Source organism: Triturus cristatus, chromosome 9 (assembly GCF_964204655.1).
Source record: "Triturus cristatus chromosome 9, aTriCri1.1, whole genome shotgun sequence".
NCBI lineage: Eukaryota > Metazoa > Chordata > Amphibia > Caudata > Salamandridae > Triturus > Triturus cristatus.
The window spans coordinates 659,592,681-659,617,487 of record NC_140592.1 but is presented as its reverse complement, the minus strand read 5'-3'; the positions used below and the strand labels follow the sequence as shown (position 1 = coordinate 659,617,487).

Here is a 24,807-nt window from a genome sequence, read left to right as displayed (position 1 = left end):
GCAAGGAAGGAGTGGGACAACCTGGCCACACTTCAGCCACTGATCAGCAAGTATTAATGAAGGAGAACTGCCAAGCACTCAGATTTTGCAGTGAGTGCCTGGCTGCAGAAGCAAAAAGAAAGTGTGAAAATGTGAAATGCCCTGGGCTGATTGAGTGCTTGTAGGTCGTTACTCAACCCAACCTAATGGCTGAAGCTGATTGTTACCCTTAAAAACAATCCTTCATCTATATTGGCACAACACATTACCACCTTCATTTGGAAGATATTGCCTCTTCTGCTTTTGATATGTTGAGAAGTGGAATGATCCTACCATCTTTCAACTTAAAACACAAAGGAATAACTATTCAATTAAATGAAATATTATGAACTTTGTATGTTATGAACACTTATGCTGGACTTAAACTGTTGATGTATTGAGACGATTAGGATTGATTTGAACCTTTTGATTAATGTCTAATAAAAATTTGGATTTGAAAATTTGCAAAGATGTTCCTCTTCCCGATATCTCAGCATATATAGCTAGCCTGTGGATGATTCACAACTCTTGTTTATTTCTTATGTGAGACTATTAGACAGACTTTAGCTTATTCTGCAGGCCCACTGTTGAGCTTTCTCATCAGCAGATTCATACTTCCCTTCCTATAAAATGATTTTTTTTAAGCATAACAAGGCTCACTGCTGGGCAAGAAGGGATTAACATATCATGAAAATAGCATGGTTCCAAGCCAAGAACATAGTCTGTTTAAGAGTTCATCACAAGTGATCAGAGAACCATCTAGTGAGAAATAGCTGTTAAGGAGTTGGGTATGTACGTCTTGTCTAATGGTTAGAGGAAAAAGATAGGGTGAACAAAAATAATTGATTGCTTTCTCTGTCAAGATAATATGAGAACTCAAAGATATAATTTTACTGAGTCAGTGTACATGGAAAAGACAATTGCACTTATGAGCACCTATGAGCCTGTTGTGTTAAACGTCACCTGGGATGTGTAAAAGTAGGTAGTGCAACAGACTCCAGGAGTCTGATAAGTAATGAACTGAGAGGTAAATTTTAGAACCACTTTAGTCCAGAATTGATGATCCTTAAGATGGCTATGATTGTAAGCATTAGTGGGGGATCAACATTGTTCAATTCTGCTTAAGGTTAAGTAGGAAAGGGGTGGGAAAGAGTTCTTAGTGGCATGCATAAGTAACATAATTTGATCCACTTGAGAGAAGGCCCTATACTAGAATGCATAAACACTTGTTTGAAGAGGTTTCAGTTGGTTGAGATTTGACAGCAGGTAAGTGGGGAGAAAAACTATAGTTGTTCTGATGAAGGCGATGACGGATTCTTTCAAACATTGTTGTTGGGCTCTTGAAAAAGTGTGTGTGTACGGAGATGGAACAGTGGAGTATGACCGCAGGATACATGGTTTGCGGACTGCTACGAAAGAATAGGAAGTATTTATGAGTTTGGTTGCGAGTGCCTAAGATAAGAGTAAAATGTGCTTATAATGAGCATCTTTTCAGAGGTAAATTTAGAGACCACATCAGTAGTTTACACAGTAGCCTTATCAGTGATAGTGATAAGGAACTTCTAGGGAGACAGTGCAGGAAAGGTATGTGTGTGGAAAGTGATTATGTCTTGTCTGTGAGATGATTTAGCAATGGCAAGAGATATTTTGATGTCAAGCTTGTAAAGGTCAAGGTACTGTGTTTTTTTTTTTTTTTTTTAGATTAGTCCTACCTACAGAAATATGTCCACATTTGTGTTTTAAGGAAGCCATAAAGTGTGTGTGTCTATGGCGGTGCTATGATGTTAGTTTAGCTCTGGTGTTCCTACATTTTCCTTTAGTATGGTATTAGGTTTTTGCACTTTCATTGCATTGATTAGTTGAATGTTAATTGTGTAAATTGTTTCAACATTTATTACATCAGGTTAATATTTATTGTGTACAGTATGAATGTATTGCATTGTTGGCTACACCATTATTGCATAGATAAACTGAATGTTTAATGCATCAGTGCTCGAGTGTTTATTGTATGATGTTTGAACACCTATTCCATAAATCAATGCTTTATATTTGTAATCTATTGTTTCTGTTGTACAGGTGAATGACAATTGCATTGATAACTTGAATGTTTACTATGTGTGAAGAATTTCAAATAATTTATATTTTGCCTGTTTACTTTGAATCTTTCCTATAATTGTGTTGTTTTTCAAGGAAGGTGACTCCTGTTGGACCATCGCCTCAGAGCCGATCCGGTTCTGGCCTTAGTGCGGGTCATGGGCCGCATGTTCGAAATGGCTTCCCTGCCAAATCCAGGGACATTCGTCGATCCACTTCACGGGAGCGCTCTACATCCAGAGAGAGAGAAGGTCACTGGTCTTCTGCATCTCGAGAGGGACGCAGCGGGAGTCAGTCCAGGGTCCCACGATTGACCCCTTCACCTTCAGGTAAACATTTGACCGGTTCACTGTACTGCTTAGGTCTTTTCTTACAGATAGTCACTGAGGCAGTTGCACTCAGAATCAGTTTGTGTTGTGCACCTTTGTTGTGGGTATGGGAAATTTTGTGTAATATACCTTGTTGGTACATGCACAGTGGGTGTTATCTAAAATCAGAAGTAGCTAGACTGTGTCATGTTTATTAGCTATGTTGTATATTTGAGAAGGAAAAAATTAAACTTGTGCGTCGGACGGTTTTACTGAAATCGGAAGTACATCTTAGTAAACAAACATGCAAGTACTGTGTTTGCTTGCTGGCTTATCTATCCATCTGTCGTTCAGATGGAATCTTTGAGCAATTAATTTAACTTTATGAAAATAAATTGATATATGTTTAAGAAGACTGCCCGTGTTCCTAGTACTGTGTGTAATTGACTCAGCGGCCTTGCCACTGTGGCTTTAACAATTGCATATCTGCCCGCTTCTTTTGGGGGGGGAGGGGTGTAGAAGAAGGTTTGTTGCCTCTGTGTGTTTCTATATAGGAGGAAAAGGTGTGGATGTAAGCAAGGATGTAGTGTTGGGTGCATCTGTATGTTTATATATACCCTTCAGGTTACTGGAAAAATACAAAAAGCAAGAGCAGGCCAAATAGTGGGAAGCACGCTCACTTAAAAGATATTTGGACGTGGGGAGAATCCCCAGAGGGCTTCGTATTATGCTGGCCCCTAGTTATGAGGCGTCCAATCCCTTGATGATGGCGGAATGGGGACAATGTAACCTGGAGTCATCTAAACGCCTCGTCCAAATTTTGGTTAAACACGCAGAGATAGACGGGGCAAATTTACAGGTCAAAATTGATGCCCTGGAAGCCAAAATAAAACAGCAGAGTGAAGAGTCCCACCAGGACCAGATAACAAAATTGAGGAAGGATATGACCATTAGACTAACCAAAGAAGAAGACAAAATTAAAATACGTAAAACTTACAAACTCAAAAGAGATCGAGATGACTAACATGGTCAGATTTTCACCTTTGCTCGTCGCTATGACTCGCTTAGAGCAGCCACAGCTAAAAAACGCATTCAAGTAAATAAAGGGGCACAACAACAGCAAGAAGAAATGTCTCCAGTCTCCAGTTCAGCACCAAAAAGTGAATCAGATAGTGAATGTGCTAACAGAACAACTGGAGTGAAATTCACGTTGGGGGAAGAATTGGACGTCCTGAAACAAAGCAGGAGGGATATATTGAGACCACGCCCGCAAGAAGTAAAGGCAAAACAAGATGCCAGAGGAGAAGGGGGAGACGCCAGGCCCGCAAACAATGTCGAACAAAAGAAGCGGGGTAGGGGCAGGGGTCGCAGGTATTAGAGGCAAAGGAGAAAGAAGTACTATGCACCGGCAGGATATCAGAAGATGAGAACATTAAATCTATCATCAACCTCAGTACAATGGAGCTGTCGGTAGCAGAAAGACAACTACTGTGTTTGGGACTCAGCTTTTGCCCTGAATCAAACTTTCAATACACTAAAACAAGAGCTGATGTATACCAATGTATCCACAAACTTAAGCTCAAGAAATATCATTTACAAAGAGCCACTACAGATCAAGGAATAAATTCAACCAATGAAATTGAGGCTCCAGGCTTGAAGATCTCAGACCTAGGCCTCTTGCAGGATATGTGTCAACTTGCTTCAGGGGACAATAGCAATATACAGGAATCAGCAGCGTTTATGGGTCAGAAGAAATCAGAAACCCATTTCAAACCAAAATCCAAATTTATTCCTATCTCGTCAAGTGATGGCTTGGATGCATTCAATGAACATGTGGTTGCGCAAGTTAAAAGACTGACCCTCGCCAATAATAAACAAAAGAAAAAAAAATATTCAAATGATGAAAGAAAGTATCAACAATTGATGGAGAAACTGCAGAAAGGGGACTTGATAATAAGAAACTCGGACAAAAGTGGAAACATTGTCCTATGGCCAGTATCGGATTATCTTAAGGAAGCATATAGACAATTAAATGACATCCAATGTTACAGAAAAAGCAATACATTGAAATACAAAGCAATGCAAGATATGTTATTCCAAAGTCTGTTAGCTTGGAAGGGTTTGGGACTCTTGAGTTGGGATGAATATAGGTTTATAAAAAAAGAACATCCATATATTTACTTCATACCCAATGTCCACAAACGTCTAACAGTTCCATCTGGGAGACCCATTATTGCAGCATGTAATGGGCCTTTAGAAAATCTTTCCAAATATATAGATTACTTTTTACAGACTCACATGAAGATGCTAGATTCTTATATACAAGATACTAGTGACTTTCTCAACAAAATCAAAGATCTAGCATGGAATACTGATCTACTACTAGTAACGTTGGATGTAACCTCCTTATACACATGCATTAGGCATATGGATGGTCTAAGAGCAGTTGAATATTTTTTGAGCAGGAGATCGATGGAACATACAGAACATACACGAATGCTGCTTAATATGTTATCTTTCTGTCTAGAGAATAATTACTTCCTTTTCAATGGCCAATTTTATCAACAGGTACAGGGTGTAGCTATGAGGGCCAGCTTCTCCCCCAGCTATGCCTGCTTGTTTATGGGCTGGTGGGAGGAGCTGGTCCTTAAGCGGGAATTTGAACAAACCTGTAAGTGCAATATAGTCTCCTGGATGCGTTTTATTGATGATTTATTTATTGTTTGGCGAGGTACTGAGGAGAGTGTTTTACAATTTGTAGAAAGTATTAACCATAATGATCTTAATCTTAATTTTACTTCCAACATCAGTAAAAGCTCAGTGACATTTTTAGATGTACAGGTTTTAGTATATTACAATATGCTGGTAACTACCCTTTTTAGAAAACCTACCACAGGCAACACACTACTGCATGCCACGAGTGCACACCCCAAACATTTAATAAATAGTATACCTTATGGGGAGATGCTCCGTATTAGACGCATGTGTAGTGATCCAGTGGATATGAAAATAAAACAAATTGAAAGCCAGGCAAGGTTTTTAGATAGAGGATACAGCCCCAGAGTAGTCAAAGCAGCCATGACTAAGTCACAGCTCAAGCCAAGGGAAGAACTTCTTCAATATAAAACGGAGATGGAAAAAGAAAAATTGGAGCCAGTTCGCCTAATCTTAACTTATTCAAAACAGGAAAAGGAGTTGAGAAACATTGTCAGACGTAACTGCCATTTTGTCAGAGATGATCTGGTGATAGGTGGCTTAATGCCCCCTAACCCTGCCATAGCTTTTCGTAAATCTACTAGCATGGGCAATGTCTTGGCCAAAAACAGTCAGGAGATCTGTAAAAAGGAGAGCTGGCTATTTACCAGAAATGGATTCTATAAATGCTTAAGCTGTAGGGCATGACAATTTGGAATTAGTACCAAAAACTACAGGACATTTTTCTCTGACAACAACAGAGAAATCAAACAACATTTGACATGTAAAACTGAATATTATGTGTATGTCCTGGAGTGTGACTGTCATCTTAAATATGTAGGCAGCACCAAATTGGCAGTACAAAAGCGAATCCTACAGCACTTAAGGGCAATAACAAATAAAGATCAGAACTATCCCGTTGCAAGGCATTTTGAAATCACGCACAATAGTGATCCTCGATTTCTTCATTATTTTGCTATTGAATCCATCCCCATAACAAAGAGAGGAGGGGACAGGTTCTCAATACCACCATTTGGCATAACAACAGCATCCTTGTTAATCATAAGCCCTTTTATTGGAAATCTTGGAGACAAAAAGGATTGATCTGGGTATCCCACCTCTTTTCTGGCTCTGATTTCTTACCTTTTTCCGTTCTTTGCCATAATTTCAATCTCCCCTCCTCCTTTGCCCGTAAGTACATCGTGCTCAAAAATGCAGTTATGTCCACCTATACCCAACTCCTCCACTCTCCCGCCCAACCCGATCCTTTTAACCCTACTCTACGCCTTCACTCTTTGCTTCGCACTCACAATACTGCCTCCTTCATTTACCACTAATTTCACAAGACTCTCACCCCCAGGCCAAAATCCACGGTAGAGGAACAATGGGAATCTGATTTTGATATCTCTTGGCCCACATCTCTTTGGGATAAAGTCTGGACCAAACTTCGCAAATCATCCAGGGCTGCCTCCCTTACGCAAATCCTTTTTTATCTACAACAGACTTCTTTTTTCACCCCATATGTTGAATAAGAGGTTCCCCTCAATTCCTGAACATTGTTGGTCCTGCTCGACACCCAAGGCTACTCTTTTTCACATGCTTTTTTCTTGTACTGATGTGAACAATTTTTGGAAGCAAGTTTGGGCTCAGATTAATGCCATATTTCACACTGCATCTCCCTTCTCCTTTGTCAATGTTTTTTTAGGAAGTCTCTCTCCCTGCTGGGCAGAGGTTGATTTTAATGCGCAGATTGTTGACTTGTTGCTAGCTGTTGCATTCCAGCAAATTACTGTAAATTGGAAAAATTTTGCTAATATCTCTTTTAGAGCATGGTGGTACAATGTATGCCACAATCACAGGCTAGATACTGTTTTTATCTATCCCCTTAGTCTGGCTAAAAAGCGACATGATCTGTGGCTACCTGTGACTTTGTACCTTGATATTTGTGCTAAGCGCTCATCTCATTTGCCTCCCTTTCAGCAGGAAGTCTCCAAGCCTCCCTGATTGACCTTTTTTGTTCCTTTGCATTTTATATAATCCATTTTATTGCATATTGTTTCCAGTACTGCTTTCTGTTATATAGCCTCAATTATTTGTTTTCTCTCAATTCCGGGTTTATTTACACAGACATGTTTATTCTACCTATTATACTGCTGTTATGTTTTAGTTTTTCTTATGTATCAACACCTTCATTTCTTTAATAAAGATCTTTTGAACTGAGGAGGGGACAGGGAAGCTTCCCTACGAAGGCTTGAGACCAATTATATATTGGAGTTTAATTGTAAGTGGCCGGGTGGTTTGAACACAACTGAGGATCTACATACCCTTTTATGAGAAAAATTGGGAATGTAGGGTGCTGTATTATCAGAAAGAAAAGAAAAATACATTTATATGCCACCTGAGTGAAACATTTCTGAAAAATCTCCAACAATTTCTGATAAATTTTCGATCGTCCATAACATGGCTATACTATCTACTATACAAGTAAATTTAGAATACCCAGTCCCTGAAAATTTGGTGAGAAGGGTAAACTAATTAAAATAATAATAATGGGAATAGAGGAAAAAGTATTTATCATAGGGGCTGTAGTCCTATGACATTGTTTTTTACAGTTAGTTTTAAGAATTTCATGGGTAGTTTTTATCTATGTGTCTTTTTATTGATTGTTTTAGACATGTCACTGGGCTGCTGTCTATGTTTTAGTATTTTATTCTCATTGATCTTATACATTCTAACTCTATAAGTATGAACAGTATCTCTTATTATTGAATCTGTAGTCTTTTCAAACGTGTGTCCAATGGATTTATGCAATGGTTTTTAATGCACTAGTCACTTTTTTGGATTAGACAGCACGGATGACACCATCCACGTGACAATCTGATACACCTCATCTTACACTACTATAACCTTTCACCACTCACTGTAAAATACAGATTACCATATTTGAAACCATTGACACACCAATACCAGTTGCTACATACCCACTCACTGATTCCTAAGTCTACACACACAACTCCCCATTCAACAACAGAATCATTTATACATGCAGTCACTAATTAATAGAACACTATCAAATGCACGTATACACATATATAGACATTGACACATCAGCAGTCATCTTAGTCGGTTATGCAGTCATCCTACTCACTCATGAAAAAAATTAATCACACTTGCATTTACTCACTTACACAATTATCCAACAACACCTCATTTATTCAAACACATAGTAACTCATAGTTAATATGTTAAAAAATCACCATTACAATTATATACTCATTCATATAGTTACTCTCATAATCACTGACTCTTACACATACTTATTTATATACACCAACTCCCACATACAGTGCCTTTTATTTTTTTACTTTGTTGAAGATGTACAACTAAAACATATATTCACTCACCAACACACAAATAAATACACTCAATCACCCAAACTGTTTCCACATGCACATTTAAACCTATACACCTAGTCAATCAACCATTTTACACATCTATGCATAGAGTTACACACACCCCATCCAACCACACACAAACTCAGTGTCCCATACAAATACTCACCCAACTAATCAATAACTAATGTACACACTCATGTAATTAGTGACCAACTGATGCAGCATGTTATACAACAGAGACAGTGCTGCACACATTCACATAGTTTAGTTACTAATCCATGTATTAAGTGAGACACTTTTAATTACTCACTTCAACAGACAGTCAGACAGCTACTAAATCCTCCATCCAGACAGTTATATATCCACTCAATCTTCATTACAGATAGGTATATATATATAATACATATTTAAATTTCAAACTAAACAACATTCACTGGATGATGTCATCAGTGATGTCATTTGAGATGTCATCAGTGATGTCACTGACCATGTCATGAATGATGCAATATGTGACATCATCAGCAGTGCATTGCGGGCGCGCGATTTATAGTTAGCAGAACTAACTATAACGGAGAAATTCCTATGGTTTTGTACGAGTGAAATGGCCAGCTAACTATAACACCCCTGAAACCTATGGTTTTTTCAGTGAATTTCAAAGTTTTTTTTAAATGCTAATTTCTAACTGTAACGTCTCTAAAACCTTTGGTTTTTTTCAGTGAATACATATATGCATACATATGCATATTAAGTACATGAAAGTTTGAAAAACACTAATACAAGCAAAGCTAAAAAGCCACCTAATTACAAACAGAATTGCTTTAACTTAAACGAGGTCGAGACCTATTGCGTTTTCAATGCTTGTTTACTTTGGTTCCATCAAGAAGGCATTCAGATGTGTCACACTTTTGCCATAAATTCTGAATATCTGAAAGAAACGCGTTAGTTAGATTCCTCACCTTAGAATATCCCCAGACGTCAGGCTGGATCCGGAAAGATTTTTCGTCAGCAATACCCCTTGCGCGTCGTCTGCGGCTCTGCGTCCGTCGTTGGCGTCGTGCGCCGGAATGACGTCGTCGGAGTACTTAGATGCCGCCCTCGCGCGCTGACGTCAGTTCTCCTTTTTTCCGCGCCAGACAGCGCCGATCCGGGAAGAGCTTACCCCTTAGTCACTTTTTGACTAAAAATTTTGACTCTTTTTGGTCTTCTGACGACTCGACTCTGGTGCCGGAAGGATGCCTGGTTTTAAGGCCTGTGACTCCTGTCATCGACTGATGTCGGTGACGGACCACCATCGCCGGTGCCTTTACTGCCTGGGGGCCGACCACGATGCGGAGTCGTGCCTCGACTGTCAGGCCTTGACCTTGAAGGCTAGGCGGGAGCGGTCCCGTAAGCTTCACGAGCTTCGGCACTTGGCTCCGCGCAGTTCACGGTCCCGGTGGAGGTCGAAGGACTGGTCGCGGAGCCGCTGCCACCACCATCGCTCGTCGGGCTCGAAGTCTTCGGGTAAGTCGAAGCGCTCAAAGAAGTCCAAGAGGGGACACCGCTCTTCGGACTCCCCTCGCCGGTCGCGCGACTCAGTCGAGGGTCAGGGTGGTCCCACCCCCGCGGCTCCGTCGGAGCCACAGGAGCCGCGTCCGTCCCCATACCCGCCGGTCCCTGGGACTGATGCGACTCAGGCGGAGATCAGTGCCTTACTCTCGGCCATGAGGGGCCTGGCTCCGCCGTTGACGCCTGCCGGCGCGCCTTCGGGCTCTGCGGGCTCGACTGGGCGACCTCGTGAGCCGGCGGCTCCTGCCCAGGCGCCGTTGAGGACTTCGGTCCCGACGCCGCAGGTCCCTGAGGGATCCAGGCCTGGATCTCTGCCGACACCGGTTCCACCTCCGGCACCGTCTCCGGACGACGCCGTTCCCTGGTTCAGCCCCGGTCCGGGCAGGCGCCGGTGCGGCGCAGCTCGACGCCGCATCCGACGCCGATGATAGAGCATTTCATCTACCGCCCGGCTCCGGTTATTCCCCCTGTTTATCAGGAATCGGATGACGGGTGCGACTGGGAGGGGTCTGAGGACCCTATGGCCAGGCAGGCCGCACTTTCAGAGGACTGGGCAGACGAACTGGGGGATGCCAGTGGTCTGGACACCTCCCCGGATGCTGGTTTCATCTCCCCCTCTGACTGTGGCCTTGGAGGAAGGTGCTGCTTTTTCAGTGGTGCTGTGCAAGGCGGGCGAAGCCCATGGGCTGGTGTTGCCTGCTGTGGCCGTGAGGACTAACATTCTCACTGAAGTGCTTCAACCGTCAGCAAGCTCCACGGAGCCTCTGCTGCAGTTCAATGAGGCACTAGTGGACGTTCTGCAGGGCACCTGGTCCAAGCCCTCCACAGTACCTCCTGTGGATCGGAACGTGGCCCGGCGCCACCGCCCTGCTCCGGGCGACCCCAGTTTTCTGTCCCAACATCCCACGCCCGAGAGTCTGGTTATCCAGGCCTCGACTTCCCAATCCTCATTCCCGTCCGCTCCTCCGGATCGGGAATCCAAGAGGCAGGAACAGTTCGGAAAGAAGCTGTTCTCTTCCCTTAGTTTGGGACGGTGGTCCTTGAATACCGCTTGCCTCTTGGACCGTTATTCCCACTCTCTGTGGGATACGGTGGAGGACGTGCTGCCCCTGTGACCGGAGGAGGCCCGGTCACAGCTCACCCAGGCGCTTGCTGACAGGCGAGATGCAGCACGGCATGCCATACGATGTGGACTAGACACCACGGACTCGTTGGGTAGGGCGATTTGAACCACGGTGGCGCTCCGTCGCCATGCCTGGCTACGGTCCACGTTTTTCTCGGGGGATGTCCAGAGTACCCTCATGGATATGCCCTTTGATGGCACTCGCCTTTTTGGCGAGAAGGCGGATAGTGCGCTGGCTCGCTTCAAGGACTCCCGGGCTACGGCCAAGTCCTTGGGTCTCTCGGCCCCGCGGCCGCAAACTTCCGCCTTTCGTCCCTTTCGTGGCCAGGGAAGGGGCGCCTCCTCACGTCCGCCTAGCCACCGGCCGCAGAACCAATCTGCAGGCGGTCGCGGACTTGGTTTCCGCCGAGGCGGTACTGGAGGACAACGTGCCGGTCAGTCCACATCCACCCCGGCAGCATCCGCCTCAAAGCCCTCCTAGTCCGAGCTTTCAGGCCCATTCCACGCCAGTGGGCAGCAGAGTTCGCCATCACCTGCTCCACTGGCGTTCCATCACGTCGCACAGGTGGGTGCTGCAAATGGTCCGAAGGGGCTACTCCCTCCCCTTCGAGACGACCCCTCCAGCCATGCCATCACAGTACCACCGTATGTCGGGGGATCACTTGAATCTTCTGTGGGAGGAAGTTACGGCCCTCTTGGCCAAAGAGGCCGTCGAGCGCGTTCCTGGTCCAGAAGTAGGTCGTGGTTGCTATTCCCACTACTTTCTGGTTCCCAAGAAGGGTAAAGGGGGCCTACGCCCTATCTTGGACCTCAGGAGCGTCAACGCCTTCCCCCGGAAGGAGAGGTTCAAGATGCTCACCTTAGCTCAGGTTCTGGCTGCCCTAGACCCTGGAGACTGGATGGTAGCGTTGGACTTGCAGGACGCTTATTTTCACATCCCCGTCCTGCCGGCCCACCAGCGTTCCCTGCGGTTCACGGTGGGTCAGGAGCACTTTCAGGTCACCGTGCTCCCCTTCGGCCTCACCAGTGCCCCTCGGGTGTTCACGAAGGTGATGGCGGTGGTCGCAGCTCATCTGCGCAGATCAGGGGTTCCAGTCTTCCCCTATCTCGACGACTGGCTGTTGAAGGTGGGCTCGTCACAGCAAGTCGTCTCCCACCTCCAGACTACGGCCGACCTCCTGCATTTGCTGGGGTTCTCCATCAATGTGCCGAAGTCGCACCTGAGACCCTCCCAGAATCTCCTCTTCATCGGAGCGGTTCTGGATTCGGCGCAGTTCCGGGCCTATCCTCCGGAACAGCGGGTCCGGAATATTCAGGCTCCGATTCCCATCTTTCGGCCTCTATCCTGGGTTTTGGTCAGGTTGGTGCTGCAGCTTCTGGGGCTGATGGCCTCCTGCATCCTGTTGGTGCATTCCGCCAGGTGGCAAATGCGGGCTCTGGAGTGGGACCTGAAGTTTCAGTGGGCCCAGCATCGGGGCAACCTGTCCGACCATGTCTTGATCTCGTAGGGCACTGCGAAGCAGTTGCAGTGGTGGCTCATGAACCACGATTGGGTCAGCGGCAGATCCCTCTCCCTACCCCAACCGGAGCACGTGGTAGTGACGGATGCATCCCTCCTGGGATGGGGGGGCCACATGGGGGAGGCGGAGATCAGAGGACTGTGGTCTCCGGCGTAGACTCTGCTCCATATCAACCTTTTGGAGCTGAGAGCGATCCGGCTTGCGCTGAAGGCATTCCTTCCCTCTGTCCGGGGAAGTGTGGTGCAGGTGTTCACAGACAACACCACCACCATGTGGTATTGCAACAGAAGGGCGGGGTGGGGCCGTGGACCCTTTGTCAGGAGGCTCTGTGCCTCTGGACATGGCTGGAACACCAGGGCATCACCCTGGTGGTTCAACATCTGGCGGGCTCTCTGAACGCCAGAGCAGACGAACTCAGCCGTGGGTGCATGATGGATCACAAATGGCGTCTCAACTCGGACGTGGCGCAAGGCCTCTTTCGGCAGTGGGGAGAGCCTTGGTTAGATCTATTCGCCACCGAAGAGAACGCGCAATGTCTGCAGTTCTGCGCGTTGGAGTTTTCAAGGCGGCACTCGCTCGGGGACGCCTTTCGTCGCGAGTGGAGTTGCGGTCTTTGTACGCCTTTACGCCTATACCACTTCTGCCCAGAGTGCTGAAGAAGATCTCCCGCGACCAGGCCCAAGTCATCTTAGTGGCTCCGGATTGGGCACGAAGGTACTGGTATCCCGAGCTACTCAGTATGTCAATCGACCCCCCGATACGACTGCCTCTGCCCCTACAGTATGGCCATCATCCTGATGTAGCAGCCCTAAGAGTAGCTTAATGTAGGGGTTGCCACCTGTCTTTATCTTTCTAAGACTACATAGGGCCTTAGTTCCTGGAACTTTAGACCACTGTACTTAGCAGACTGGGGTACACTAGTATCCCCAACTAAAGACATGGTTCTAGGTGTAGTCAGGTGTTGCATCTACATACCCTACCCTATTGGAAACTGCATTCTCTGAGGTTGGAGAAAAGGTTGTGCTAGACCCTTAACTACCCAACCCTAAGTTCAGTAGAACTTACTTATTCTAAGCTGTATTATATGTGCCTAATATTAGTCATGTTTTTTCAATTAATCCCCACCAAAATTATCTGATAAAACAATGCAGGCTTGAATCCCACCGCTGCCACCAATGTGAGAAGCTGGCTTGGTATATGGTGCACACTTATGTAAGAGGGCACCCTGCACCAATCCAGACGACCCTTGTGGGGATTTTAGCAGTCTCAGACAACCTTAGAAAGCTCTCTAAGTGGTAGCTGTGGAGAGCAGTCCAGAAGGAGCCTAAAGCAACTTGCTTTACCAGAGCATAATCTTATTGATATAGATGAAGTGAAAAAGAACCACCCAGTGTATTTATAAACATATGGATTTATTATAAGACACTCACTAACACATTCAGATGTCTCCTAGTTGGAGATATACACAATGCACACAATACTTTTCAATAGAAACCGGTAAGTAGTACGAATACACAGTCGTCGCCAGTGGGAGACCTAACCATATACTTAAATAGTGGTGTGCCAACCATGACTCAAGTCGAGACTATAACCAGAAGACGTAGAAGTACCAGGGACCCTAGGAACCAACCAAGGTAAGAAACCAGAAACCCTGCGGAGGCCGTTTGCAGAGTGGGAACACGACCGCGGGCTCAATACAATGTAATGGGTAAGTCGCGGTTGCAATTTTAAAGAAGGACCCCTCCCAGTGGACCCTGAAGAAACCCAGTGTAAGACAGAAAGTTGGAGAACCATCCCACCCGTGAATACCCTAGGAACCAGGATACCTACACCAGGGAAGCTGGGTGCATAGGTGTGAAGTGGTGTCAGAAACCGCCGTCAAGCTCAATGGAGGACTTCAGGAAGATGCTGCAGCTTGAAAAGGTGAAAGTGTCCGGTGGAACCCAAAGGTGGATTCAAAATGAGAAGTATCTGCAAGCAGAGGGTAAAGAGTCTATGCCACTTGGGAGTGACCCGGAGGCCCGGAAGATGAATGCCCACCGAAGTCGAGTGTTGCAGTGGAGCTGACCATGGCTTCGGAGCTGCAGCTGTGCGGACCAGGCGACGCTGTGGAAGACCAGGAGCTGTTCACGAGCTGTCCCATGTCGGATGTCATAGTTGAGGAGTTGGTGTCCGTCGGGAGCACCAACAAGCCTTGGCAATTGCACACAACGTGGAAAGCGAAGAAGGTGCAGTGTCGGACCCACAAGGTCCAGGTGACTCGCCACAAGCAGGGGAGTCCGAGCAGGCCGAGCAATTAGGAGAGCCGGCTGAAATCCAAAAAAGACCCTCAAGAGGACCCACAGGCCGGAGGCACTGTAGCCGTGAGAGGACCTTGAGCAGCTCACCAAAAATGCAGGCCCACGATGCAAGTGATGCAGTGAGGACGAAGATCTTGGTCACAGGAGAAGCTTGAGGTTGTGGCTGCTTGGGGCCCAAAGATCTTGGAGGAAGTAAGCCAGTAAGCCTTTGCAACAGCAAGTCGACACAGTGCACAGGGATTCGGTTCCTGTGGCTCCAACATGGGATACTGGCCTCAAATTTGGTGGGAGGGCAGAGCAGGCCTTGAGGGATGTGAAATACCACCACCAGTGTAGCTGAGCCTTTTGGAGTCCGTGGGAGCCCAGGATCAGCAGACTGGTCAGCTTAGTTGTGGTGCCCGAAGATGCAGGAAAATGACTCCTTCATTTCAAGGGAGATTCCTTCCGGTGTCTTGGTTGTCAATGGGTCTTGGAAGGATCCTGTATGGAGCACAGGCATAGACGTTACAGCAGAGGAGCAGGACGATGAGGCCAGGAGCAGCAGGAGTCTTCCTAGTTGCAGTCATGATGCCCAGAGCGAAGTCCATTGAAGTCCAGAGTGCCCAGACGGTCCAAGAAGAAGTGGTGTCTTGAAATGGATCTTGTCCCACGACGGATCTAGGGACCCACCCTTAGGTAAGCCCTTAAGTACCCCAAGGAAAGGGTTGGGACGATTCAGGGTTTCCTCCCAGGGGAGGGGTCGGACAGTGGGGAGGATACTCCCATGTCCCTTGCCTTGTCCAGTTGCGCGCCTGGGCGGGAGCCAACGTTTCCCTGAGCTGGTCTGAACTGGATGATGTAAGGAGGGCACAAAATGTGTCCTTCAAGCAGACTGAGGGGCGCTGGCAGCGCTCCTACCTGGCCTCAATACACTAAATCCTGTCTGGGAGGTGGTCACACCTCCCTGTGACAGGATACCTATTGTTCTGCCATCCCCTGCTCGAGCTTGGCTCAGCAGCAGTAGGGCAGAATCGTGTCTCTGGTCGGCAGCAGCCATGTTGTTCTGTCCAGATCTAGAAGACTGGTATCGTGAGCACTGGGGGCCTCGTGGAGGAGCTTTACATTGCATGGAATCAAAGGGGGTTTGTTACAGACAGTTTAGAGATGGTCATCGCGTAGTGACGCATGGCCACTCTATGTATCGTGATGGCTGATACACTTACAACCCGGGAGAATGGACTCCGAAGGTTGTAGGGGTGCCCTGCTCATGCAGGGGAACCCTCACACTTGGAACTGAGCGCCCTGCCTTCAGGAATGAAAGGTTTGCTTTAGGAGTGACTTATAGGTTTTAAGTGCAGTGACCTTAGATATAGGGAAATCTATATCTTTCGTAAGTGGTTCTCCCTTGGAGTGAAGGAGTCACTCCCCTGCATTCACAGGCACCGCAACCAAGTCGACGGGTCTGCTGATCCTGAGCTCCTCCGGACTCCGTAAGGTTCTGCAACGCAGGTGGTGGTTCTCCACAGCTCCCGAGGCCTACCCTGCCCTTTCACCAAGTTTGAGGCCAGTATCCCTTGTGGGGGTTGCAATAACCCAACCCATGTGCACCACGGCAACTTGCAGTTGCAAACGCTTGTTGGCTTCCTTCCAAGAAGATCTTCGGGCTCCAAGTAGCCCCAACCTCGAGCATCTCCAGTGACCAGAATCTTCAGCCGCACCGCATCGTTTGCATCGTGGCCTGCATCTTTTGGTGTGCTGCTTGAGGTCCTCTCGCGACTCCTGTGCCTACAGCCTGTGGGTCCATTTGAGGGTCACCGGTGTTTCTTTTGAGCTCCCCTGATTGTTCGGGGCCTGCCCTGACTCCCCTGCTTGTGGTGAGTCCCCTGGACTTTGCTTGTCCTGACACTGCACCTTCTTTGATTTCTACATGGGTTGCATTTACCGAGGCTTGTTGGCGCTACCGCTGGACACCGACCCCTCAGCACTCGACATCCTACGTGCGACAGCTCGTGCATGGCTCTTGGTCTTCCTCAGCGTCGCCTGGTCATCCTCAGCATCTCCTGGTCCTCAGAGCTACAGAGTCAAGGTCATCGTCATCTCTCCTGCAACAACCGGCATCGGAGGGCATTCGTCTTCCAAGTCTCCTTGTCACTCCTGAGTGACATAGGCTCTGTCCACTCTGCTTGCAGGTACCTCTCAACTAGAATCCACCTCAGAATTCCACCGGACACTTTCTGCTCCAGCAGCAGCACTTACCTGAAGTCCTCCATTGGGTTCGATGATGGTTTCAACACCACTTCACACCTATGCTCCCAGCTTCCATGGTGTAGGTAACGTGGGTACTCGGTTATCCACGGATGGGGTGGGTCTCCAACCTTCTGTCTTCCAGGGGGTTTCTTCACTGTCCACTGGGAAGGGTTCTTTATCTTTAAAATTCCAACACCGACTTACACGTAGAGTTGTATGGAGCACGCAGTCGTGTTCCCACACGCTCTCTGTAAGGTTCCTAGTCACTCACCTTGGGTTGTTCCTTGGGTCCCCAGCACTTTTACGTCCTCTCAACATTGTCTTGATCCGAGTTGTGATTCTTATACCACTTCCTTAGTGTATGGTTTGGTCCCGCCTTGGGATCCACTGTGTATTCTGTGCTATATGCTGTGTTTGTTTGCAAAGTATTGTGTGCATTGTGCATTTCTCTGGCCATGAGATATTTGTATGTATTAGAGAGTATTATATAATAAATACACATTTTTATATATACCTTCTGTGGTTCTTTTTCACTTAATCTATACTATAACATTGCATTCTGGTTAAACAAGCTGCTTTACACTCCTTCTGGACTAAACCTGAAGACTGCTCTCCACAGCTAATACTTAGAGAGCTTTCTATGGTTGTCTTAGACCTCCTAAATCACCATAAGGGTTGTCTGGACTGGTGCAAGGTGCCCACTTACATTAGTGGACATCATATACCAGGCCTGCTTCTCACACTTACCATAGCCAATTCAAGGGAGAGAGCACAGAGACTGGGTTCCTGATTAGCAGGATCCCAGTTAGACTAGTCAGAAACAGCATAGCACCAGGCAAAAAGTGAGGGTAACCATAAAAGCAGATCCTACTTTCCTACAGTAGTTTTTCAGTCTGAAGAGTGTTCTGGATTCACATGCACCCACCTGCCTCACCGGAGATAGAGATAATAGTAAACAGGCGAGGTGAGCGACACTTCAAGGTGGAAGTTCCAAGCAGAACACAAAAGAAAAGAAGAAAAAAGAATCCGAAGATGGCAACAGTATATAGGAACTTCCGGGGCACCGTCTGTCACACAGGGGATGGACTTGCCACCCAATGGTGGTCAAAAACACACACACACGGAATAGATGCACAGCATGTGAATCCAGAAAACACTAGAGCTGCAAAACTACTCCTACTGGTAAGTAACCATTTCAATACTTCCTCTGTCTTATTATATTCCCTTTTGTGTGTTTTCTGATATCTCTACAATGAATTCTAGCATTACACTTGCCCATTTCGTCAGGTCTTCCACCACCTTTTCATCCCACTGAGTGGGATATATTGAAGTCAGGTAGATTGGGGTGGGTTAGATTGAATTTGGGTAAAGTGATGTAGATTGGGGTGGAGAGAGGAAGATTGGGTGAGAGTGGAAGCAGTGAATTAAAGTAGAGTGGAATGGAGTTGATTGGGGTGTAGTGGGGTAGATTGGGGTGTAGTGGGGTAGATTGGAGTAGGGTATATTGGATTGGTGGGGGGTAGATTGGAGTTGGGTAGATTGAGTTTGGTAGAGTGGAGTGGGATAAATTGGGTGGATTGGAGTGTGGTAGTTTGGAGTGGATTGAAGTGGAGTGGGGTAGACCGGGGTAAATTGCAGTGGAGTGGGGTAACTTTGAATGGAGTGTGGTAAATTGGACTGTTATAGATTGGAGTGGAGTGCGATGAATTGGGGTGCAATGGAGTGGGGTGGATTGGGGAAGATTGAAGTGGGGTTGATTGGAGTGCATTGAAGTGGAGTGGAATAGACTGAGGTAGATTTGAGTGGAGTGCGTATATTGGAGTTGAGTAGAGTGGGGTAGATTGGATCGTAGTGGAGTGAATTTGGGTTAAGGTGTCGTGGGGTAGATTGGATTAGTGTGGGTTAGTTTGTAGCAAAGTGGAGTGGGTTAGATTGGGGTACAATGGTATGTAAGGAATTGGGATCGATTGGTATGGAGTGGGGTAGAGTGAAGTGGGGTAAGTGGTGTGGAGTGAGTTGCGTAAAGTGGAGTTGAGCAAAGTGGTGTGTCGCAGAGTGTCTTGCAGTGCAGGGGCATAGAGTGGAGTGGCATACCATAGAGTGGAAGGGCATGATGTGGTAGAGCCCTGCCATTACAGACAGCGTGTTTTCAATTGAAATGACTTACATTTTCACAGACATACAGTTTTACTGCACACAAACAATGTGTGCAAATGTCATCACCTATTGTACTGATGTGTTTTGATCGTATTCAAATCTTTGTTTCCACCACACTTCAGAATTACAAAATAAATGTGATTCATTTTGTACTAATTCTGATATATTCTGAAACCTCAGCACAGTTGTTTTTTACTGTTGTGTGCTAGAAAATTAAATGTCCTCCACTCTCTCCTTATATGGGTGCGCTGCAGGATTGCCACATAAATTCTCTCACTTTGAAGTCCGAGAAATACAAATAAACACCAAGCTCCCTGGAAGATAGAACCTGACATTTTACCTCTGTCTTTGCATGCAAAGCAAATGTGACAAGATAAGAACAAAATTTAAAGGCTTGTTTATAGAAAGCAAGTTTGTGGAAGAGTACAGTAACCAAGGTGTTTGAGGCATGTGTGCTGTAGATACACACGCTGTGCATATGTCCGCCATCTAGTGTCGGGCTTGCATGGACAAGTTGTTTTTGGTGCAAGAAGTTTTCTTCGAGTCACAAGGCTGTGTGACTCCTCTTAGTAATACTGCACATGGTCATCAACTTTGTTGCAGAATGTTTTTTTCTGCCGACTGGTTCAGATGTAATCTCTTGCGCTTCGGTTTGAGACTAATTTGGGCACCCCTCAGTTAGCTAGTAGATTTCAGTCGACGGTTTAACCGCATTCTCGTCGTTATATTCGCATTCCGAGTGATCACTTTCTGTGCTGAGGGCCTTCGACTCGCCTTCTCGGCCTACGAGCCATGCCCGACCAGGCCTCTTTCACTTCTGCGACTTTATTGGAGAATGACCTGCTAATGGAATGCACTTAGTTCCAATTCTGTCTGAACTGTTATTTCAAATATCCCCATACCGACCAACACTCGGTCTGTAATCTGTGCCTCTCGTCCTATCATCGAGAGGAAAGCTGTGAAGCTTGCAAGTCATTTAATGAAGAAAACTCCTAAAGTTCGATGTGCCAGATGCCAAGAGATGCAGTGGAAACAAGCGCACGATGTACCAGATATTTTCGGTTGACAACATGAAGCATCAGCAGCACAAGAGGAATCACATGATTCTGAATCAGTCTTCGAACAAGACTCTGCCACCCTCCAGCCGGCACAAAAGAATCGAACAGTGAGTACTTACCCCTGATCCAAAGCCCAAAACATCGGCACACAGCCAAAAAGACTGCTTACAACCTCCTCCTCTTCCAAGTCAGGGTCCATAACCCCTTGATCATCTGTTTCGGCACCGAAAGAAAAGCATGGTACGTCAGAACCAAGCACAACAGCATGGAAACCAAAACATCCTCCAGCTCCGAAATTGTTCACTTTCAGATTGAGCTCTCCACCGGAACCAATCCTAGATGTAGTGCAGGAAAGGCTCGATCCGAGGCAAAAAACTCTTCAAATTCTGCCTGAAACAAAGAAAATAAGTCTTCAGCCAGCAAAGCCTCGCTCTTCTAAGAAACTGTTATCGTTTCAAGAGGCTTTAGACGTTTCTGTACCGTCTCCAAAGAAGACAAGCATTGGCATAGTCAATAGGTCTTGCCTTTGGGATCTTATAAGTGTTTAGCTATGCAACAGTTTCATAAATAATACTTATAAGGTTCCAAAAGCGAGACCTATTGGCTATGCAAAGCGGCCGTGCGGCCACGAAAGTGAAAGTAATCGCAGTAAAGCGCGGTGCGCACCCCCGCGCACATGCACTGTAGCTCTAGGCTGGCCTGGTAGCACTTTTTGGAGCCCTCTCAATAAGTCTCGCCAGACCAGCGCATGCGCTGGGTCAGGCGAGACCTAAAAAAGGATGATGCCACTAACCCTGTACACATCCCTATTTCACTTCCAAATAACCCACCAACACCACCCCCCGCATTCACTCTACTACCTCACTCCCTACAACTATCTGAGGCAGGCGATATATCCCCACACCCACCCATCATAGAGGATGACGAGGACATGCCATAAGACATACACCCTGGGGTTGCTTCTCCCCAGAGAAAGAATCCAAATTGATTGATGCCTCTGGGAAACCTGTTGATGCCCAATCGGCTAAACATTGGCGTATAGCTAACTGCCAGGCTCTATTGGCTCGCTATAATAGAGCTTACTGGGACGAAATGGAGGGGCTCCTCCAACATTTCCCAGAAGAACACAGAAAAAGGGTGTAAACAATGGTGAAGGAGGGAAAGCTCATTACAAATCATTCAATAAAATGTGCACTGTATGCATCAAACACGACAGCTAGAGGTATAAATACCAGTCTGCTATTACATAGACATGCATCTGTCATGGTTGAAACCTGCAGTGCAACAGGCCATTCTTAATCTCCCATTTGATAAGGAACATCTTTTCGATTCTTAAGTGGGCACAGCCCTTATGAAAATGAAAAAAAAACAACTGGTCTCAAAATCAGTGGGGATTCTGCAATCAAAGAACTTACTGTGGTTCCTTTTCTTGACCCAACTATAAAAAAGCTGCAAGATCTGCCTCCTAAGACAGCACAGGGTCAACATATAAAAATCAAGGACAAATCTCTGCTGCTACAACCTTTTACAGGAGCACGTATAGAGTCAGCAATTTTAAAGGGAGAGGTTGCTGGAATAATATCCATAACTCAAATACAACTGCCAAACAATGACTTCCTTACCATTGAGAACCACATATTTGTCTCAGAGCATTTCCGTGTTATCACCTGTCTATTTAGAACAGTCTTGTGCGAGATGGGAGAGTTCCCTGTTATTTAGGTTTTGTGCTGATATGGTAAAATATTTACTGTGTTTTCTTTCTGGGTATCAACTGAATCTTGCTGTTATCCCCTGCTCGTGCAATATTAAGTCAGGCTAAACCATGATACATTTGTTACTGCTTTGTAAATGTTATGATTTATCCACAAGGACATTTTTGCTTCCACTTTTTAAGAGCAGATATCCCGACATTAGACAGAGCGGAGCAATGTTTTCATCAATTTTTCAACTATCCGATAGTAAAACATGTTTACATGTAGGCTCATTTTTAGGTCTCGCCTGACCTAGCGCATGCGCTGGTCTGGCAAGACTTATTGAGAGGGCTCCAAAAGTGCTACCAGGCAAGCCTAGAGCTACAGTGCATGTGCGCGGGCGCCGCGCTTTACCGCGATTACTTTCACTTTCGCGGCCACACGGCCTTTTTCATCTTTGATCGCCATCGCCATCACTTTCGTGCCCTTGCTATTAAATCTTGACATGAAGAAGCATTGTCAAGAGGTGATGGCAGTGAGGGATTAAGAATGGGGTCTGTATTCCCTGTGGTTCAATATCATCTCAAGCATCCCCAGGGTGTATGTCTTATGGCATGTCCTCATCATCCTCTATGATGGGTGGGTGTGGGGATATATCGCCTGCCTCAGATAGTTGTAGGGAGTGAGGTAGTAGAGTGAATGCTGGGGGTGGTGTTGGTGGGTTATTTGGAAGTGAAATAGGGATGTGTACAGGGTTAGTGGCATCATCCTTTTTTAGGTCTCGCCTGACACAGCGCATGCGCTGGTCTGGCGAGACTTATTGAGAGGGCTCCAAAAAGTGCTACCAGGCCAGCCTAGAGCTACAGTGCATGTGCGCGGGGGTGCGCGCCGCGCTTTACCACGATTATTTTCAGTTTCGTGGCCGCACGGCCGCTTTGCATAGCCAATAGGTCTCGCTTTTGGAACCTTATAAGTATTTAGTTATGCAACTGTTGCATAGCTAAACACTTATAAGGTCCCAAAGGCGAGACCTATTGGCTATGCCAATGCTTGTTAAGACATGCTGTGGGGGCACGTGGCACTTTATTATTATAATGACATGCTGCTATGTTCCTGTTTTTAATCTTTGTTTCTAATATTTAGTGTTATGTACAGGTATGTTTTTATCTGATTTATATTAATGTGATAGTGTACTTATGTGGATGTAATGATGATTGTTTTATATGCATGTACTTTTATTGAAGGGTGAACCTTCTGAACAAAGAAATTGAACTGAACGGACTTCCCTACCATTGTCCCGACTATTTAACACCTGTCTGGGGTCGTCTTCAAAACTATCTTCCAACATGGAGATCAATCACAACAGATCAATGGGTGTTGGATAATATCTAACATGGTTACTGTCTGAAGCTCATTACAGCTCGTCCAAATATTCCACCTCGCTAACACAAATTGTCAATATAACATAAAAATCTCATACAACAGGAAACAGCTCTATTAATAATAGAACCAGTCCAAAAACAGTATCTAAGAACAGGGGCATAATCATTATAATTTCTCATTACCAAAAAAGATGGAACACTTCCATATGGTCGCCCTTCAAAAACGTATTCCGTTATTACAAAAGGGCGACTTCATGACAGCCTTAGATTTAAAGGACGCTTACTTCTATATACCCATCCGTCCAGCAAATATCTAAGATTTCTATTTCAAGGACACCATATCAATTCAAGGTTCTTCCTTTTGGAATGACTACCGTGCCAAGGGTATTCACAAAATGTCTAGCTGTAGTGGCTGCACATCTCCGCAGACAAAATGCCCATGTATTTCCATATTAAGACGATTGGCTGATAAAAGCAAACAGCCTCGATCTTTGGAAACTGCTTACACATACCCTAAATTTACTGCATCAATTGGGGTTCACGATCAGCATACAGCATCTAAAACCTGCTACGATACAACCATATCTGAAGGAAACACATTAGTGATAGATACCTTACCTTAGAATTACCCCCAGGTGTCAGACTGGATCCGGAAAGCTTTCGACAGCAGTACTCCTGCTCGTTAGAAGGTGGCGTTGTGCGGCTCTGCGTCCGTCGTTGGTGTCGTGGTCGCAGAGATGACATCGCAGCAGCTACTTAGACGCCGCCCTTGCACGCTGACGTCAGTTCTTTCGTCTTCCGCGCCAGCAAGCTAAGATCCGGAGAGAGCGGTACCCCCAGTCACTTTTTGACTGAGTTTTTTCGAGGCTTTTTGTCTCTATTTTTCGAGTCGATAGACTCCTGTTGCAGTAGGGATGCCCGGCTACAAGTCCTGCGGGGACTGTCATCGCATGCTGTCGGTAACGCAGCCCGCAATGCGTGTGTCTTTACTGCCTGGAGTGCGACCATGACCCCAAGTCGTGCTCCGACTGCCGGGCCATGGCGCCGAAGATTTTGCGGGAGCGGTCCCGAAAGTTGCTAGAAGTCCGTCAGTCGGCTCCACGCCGCTCATGGTCCCGGTCCCATGGGAGGTCGAGGGACCAGTCGCGGAGCCTCCACCACCGTTCATCGGGATCGAAATCTTCGCACTCGGGGTCAGGAAAGACGAAGCATTCCAAGAAGACGAAGAAGCGCCATCGCTCTCCTACTTCCCCTCGCTGGTCGCGCTATGCAGCTGAGGGTGCAGGTGGTGCT

General features: G+C 46.2%; 1 protein-coding gene across 2 annotated transcripts in view; it reads left to right on the top strand.

Moving 5' to 3' along the window:
* CCDC61 (coiled-coil domain containing 61) overlaps positions 1-24,807 on the top strand; it is a 538,795-nt gene that overhangs the window by 272,465 nt on the left and 241,523 nt on the right. For both annotated transcript variants that reach the window (XM_085625716.1, XM_085625715.1), the window contains exon 8: positions 2,209-2,441. In XM_085625716.1, the coding sequence (XP_085481842.1) occupies positions 2,209-2,441 (233 nt within the window). The remainder of the gene's footprint in view (positions 1-2,208; positions 2,442-24,807) is intronic.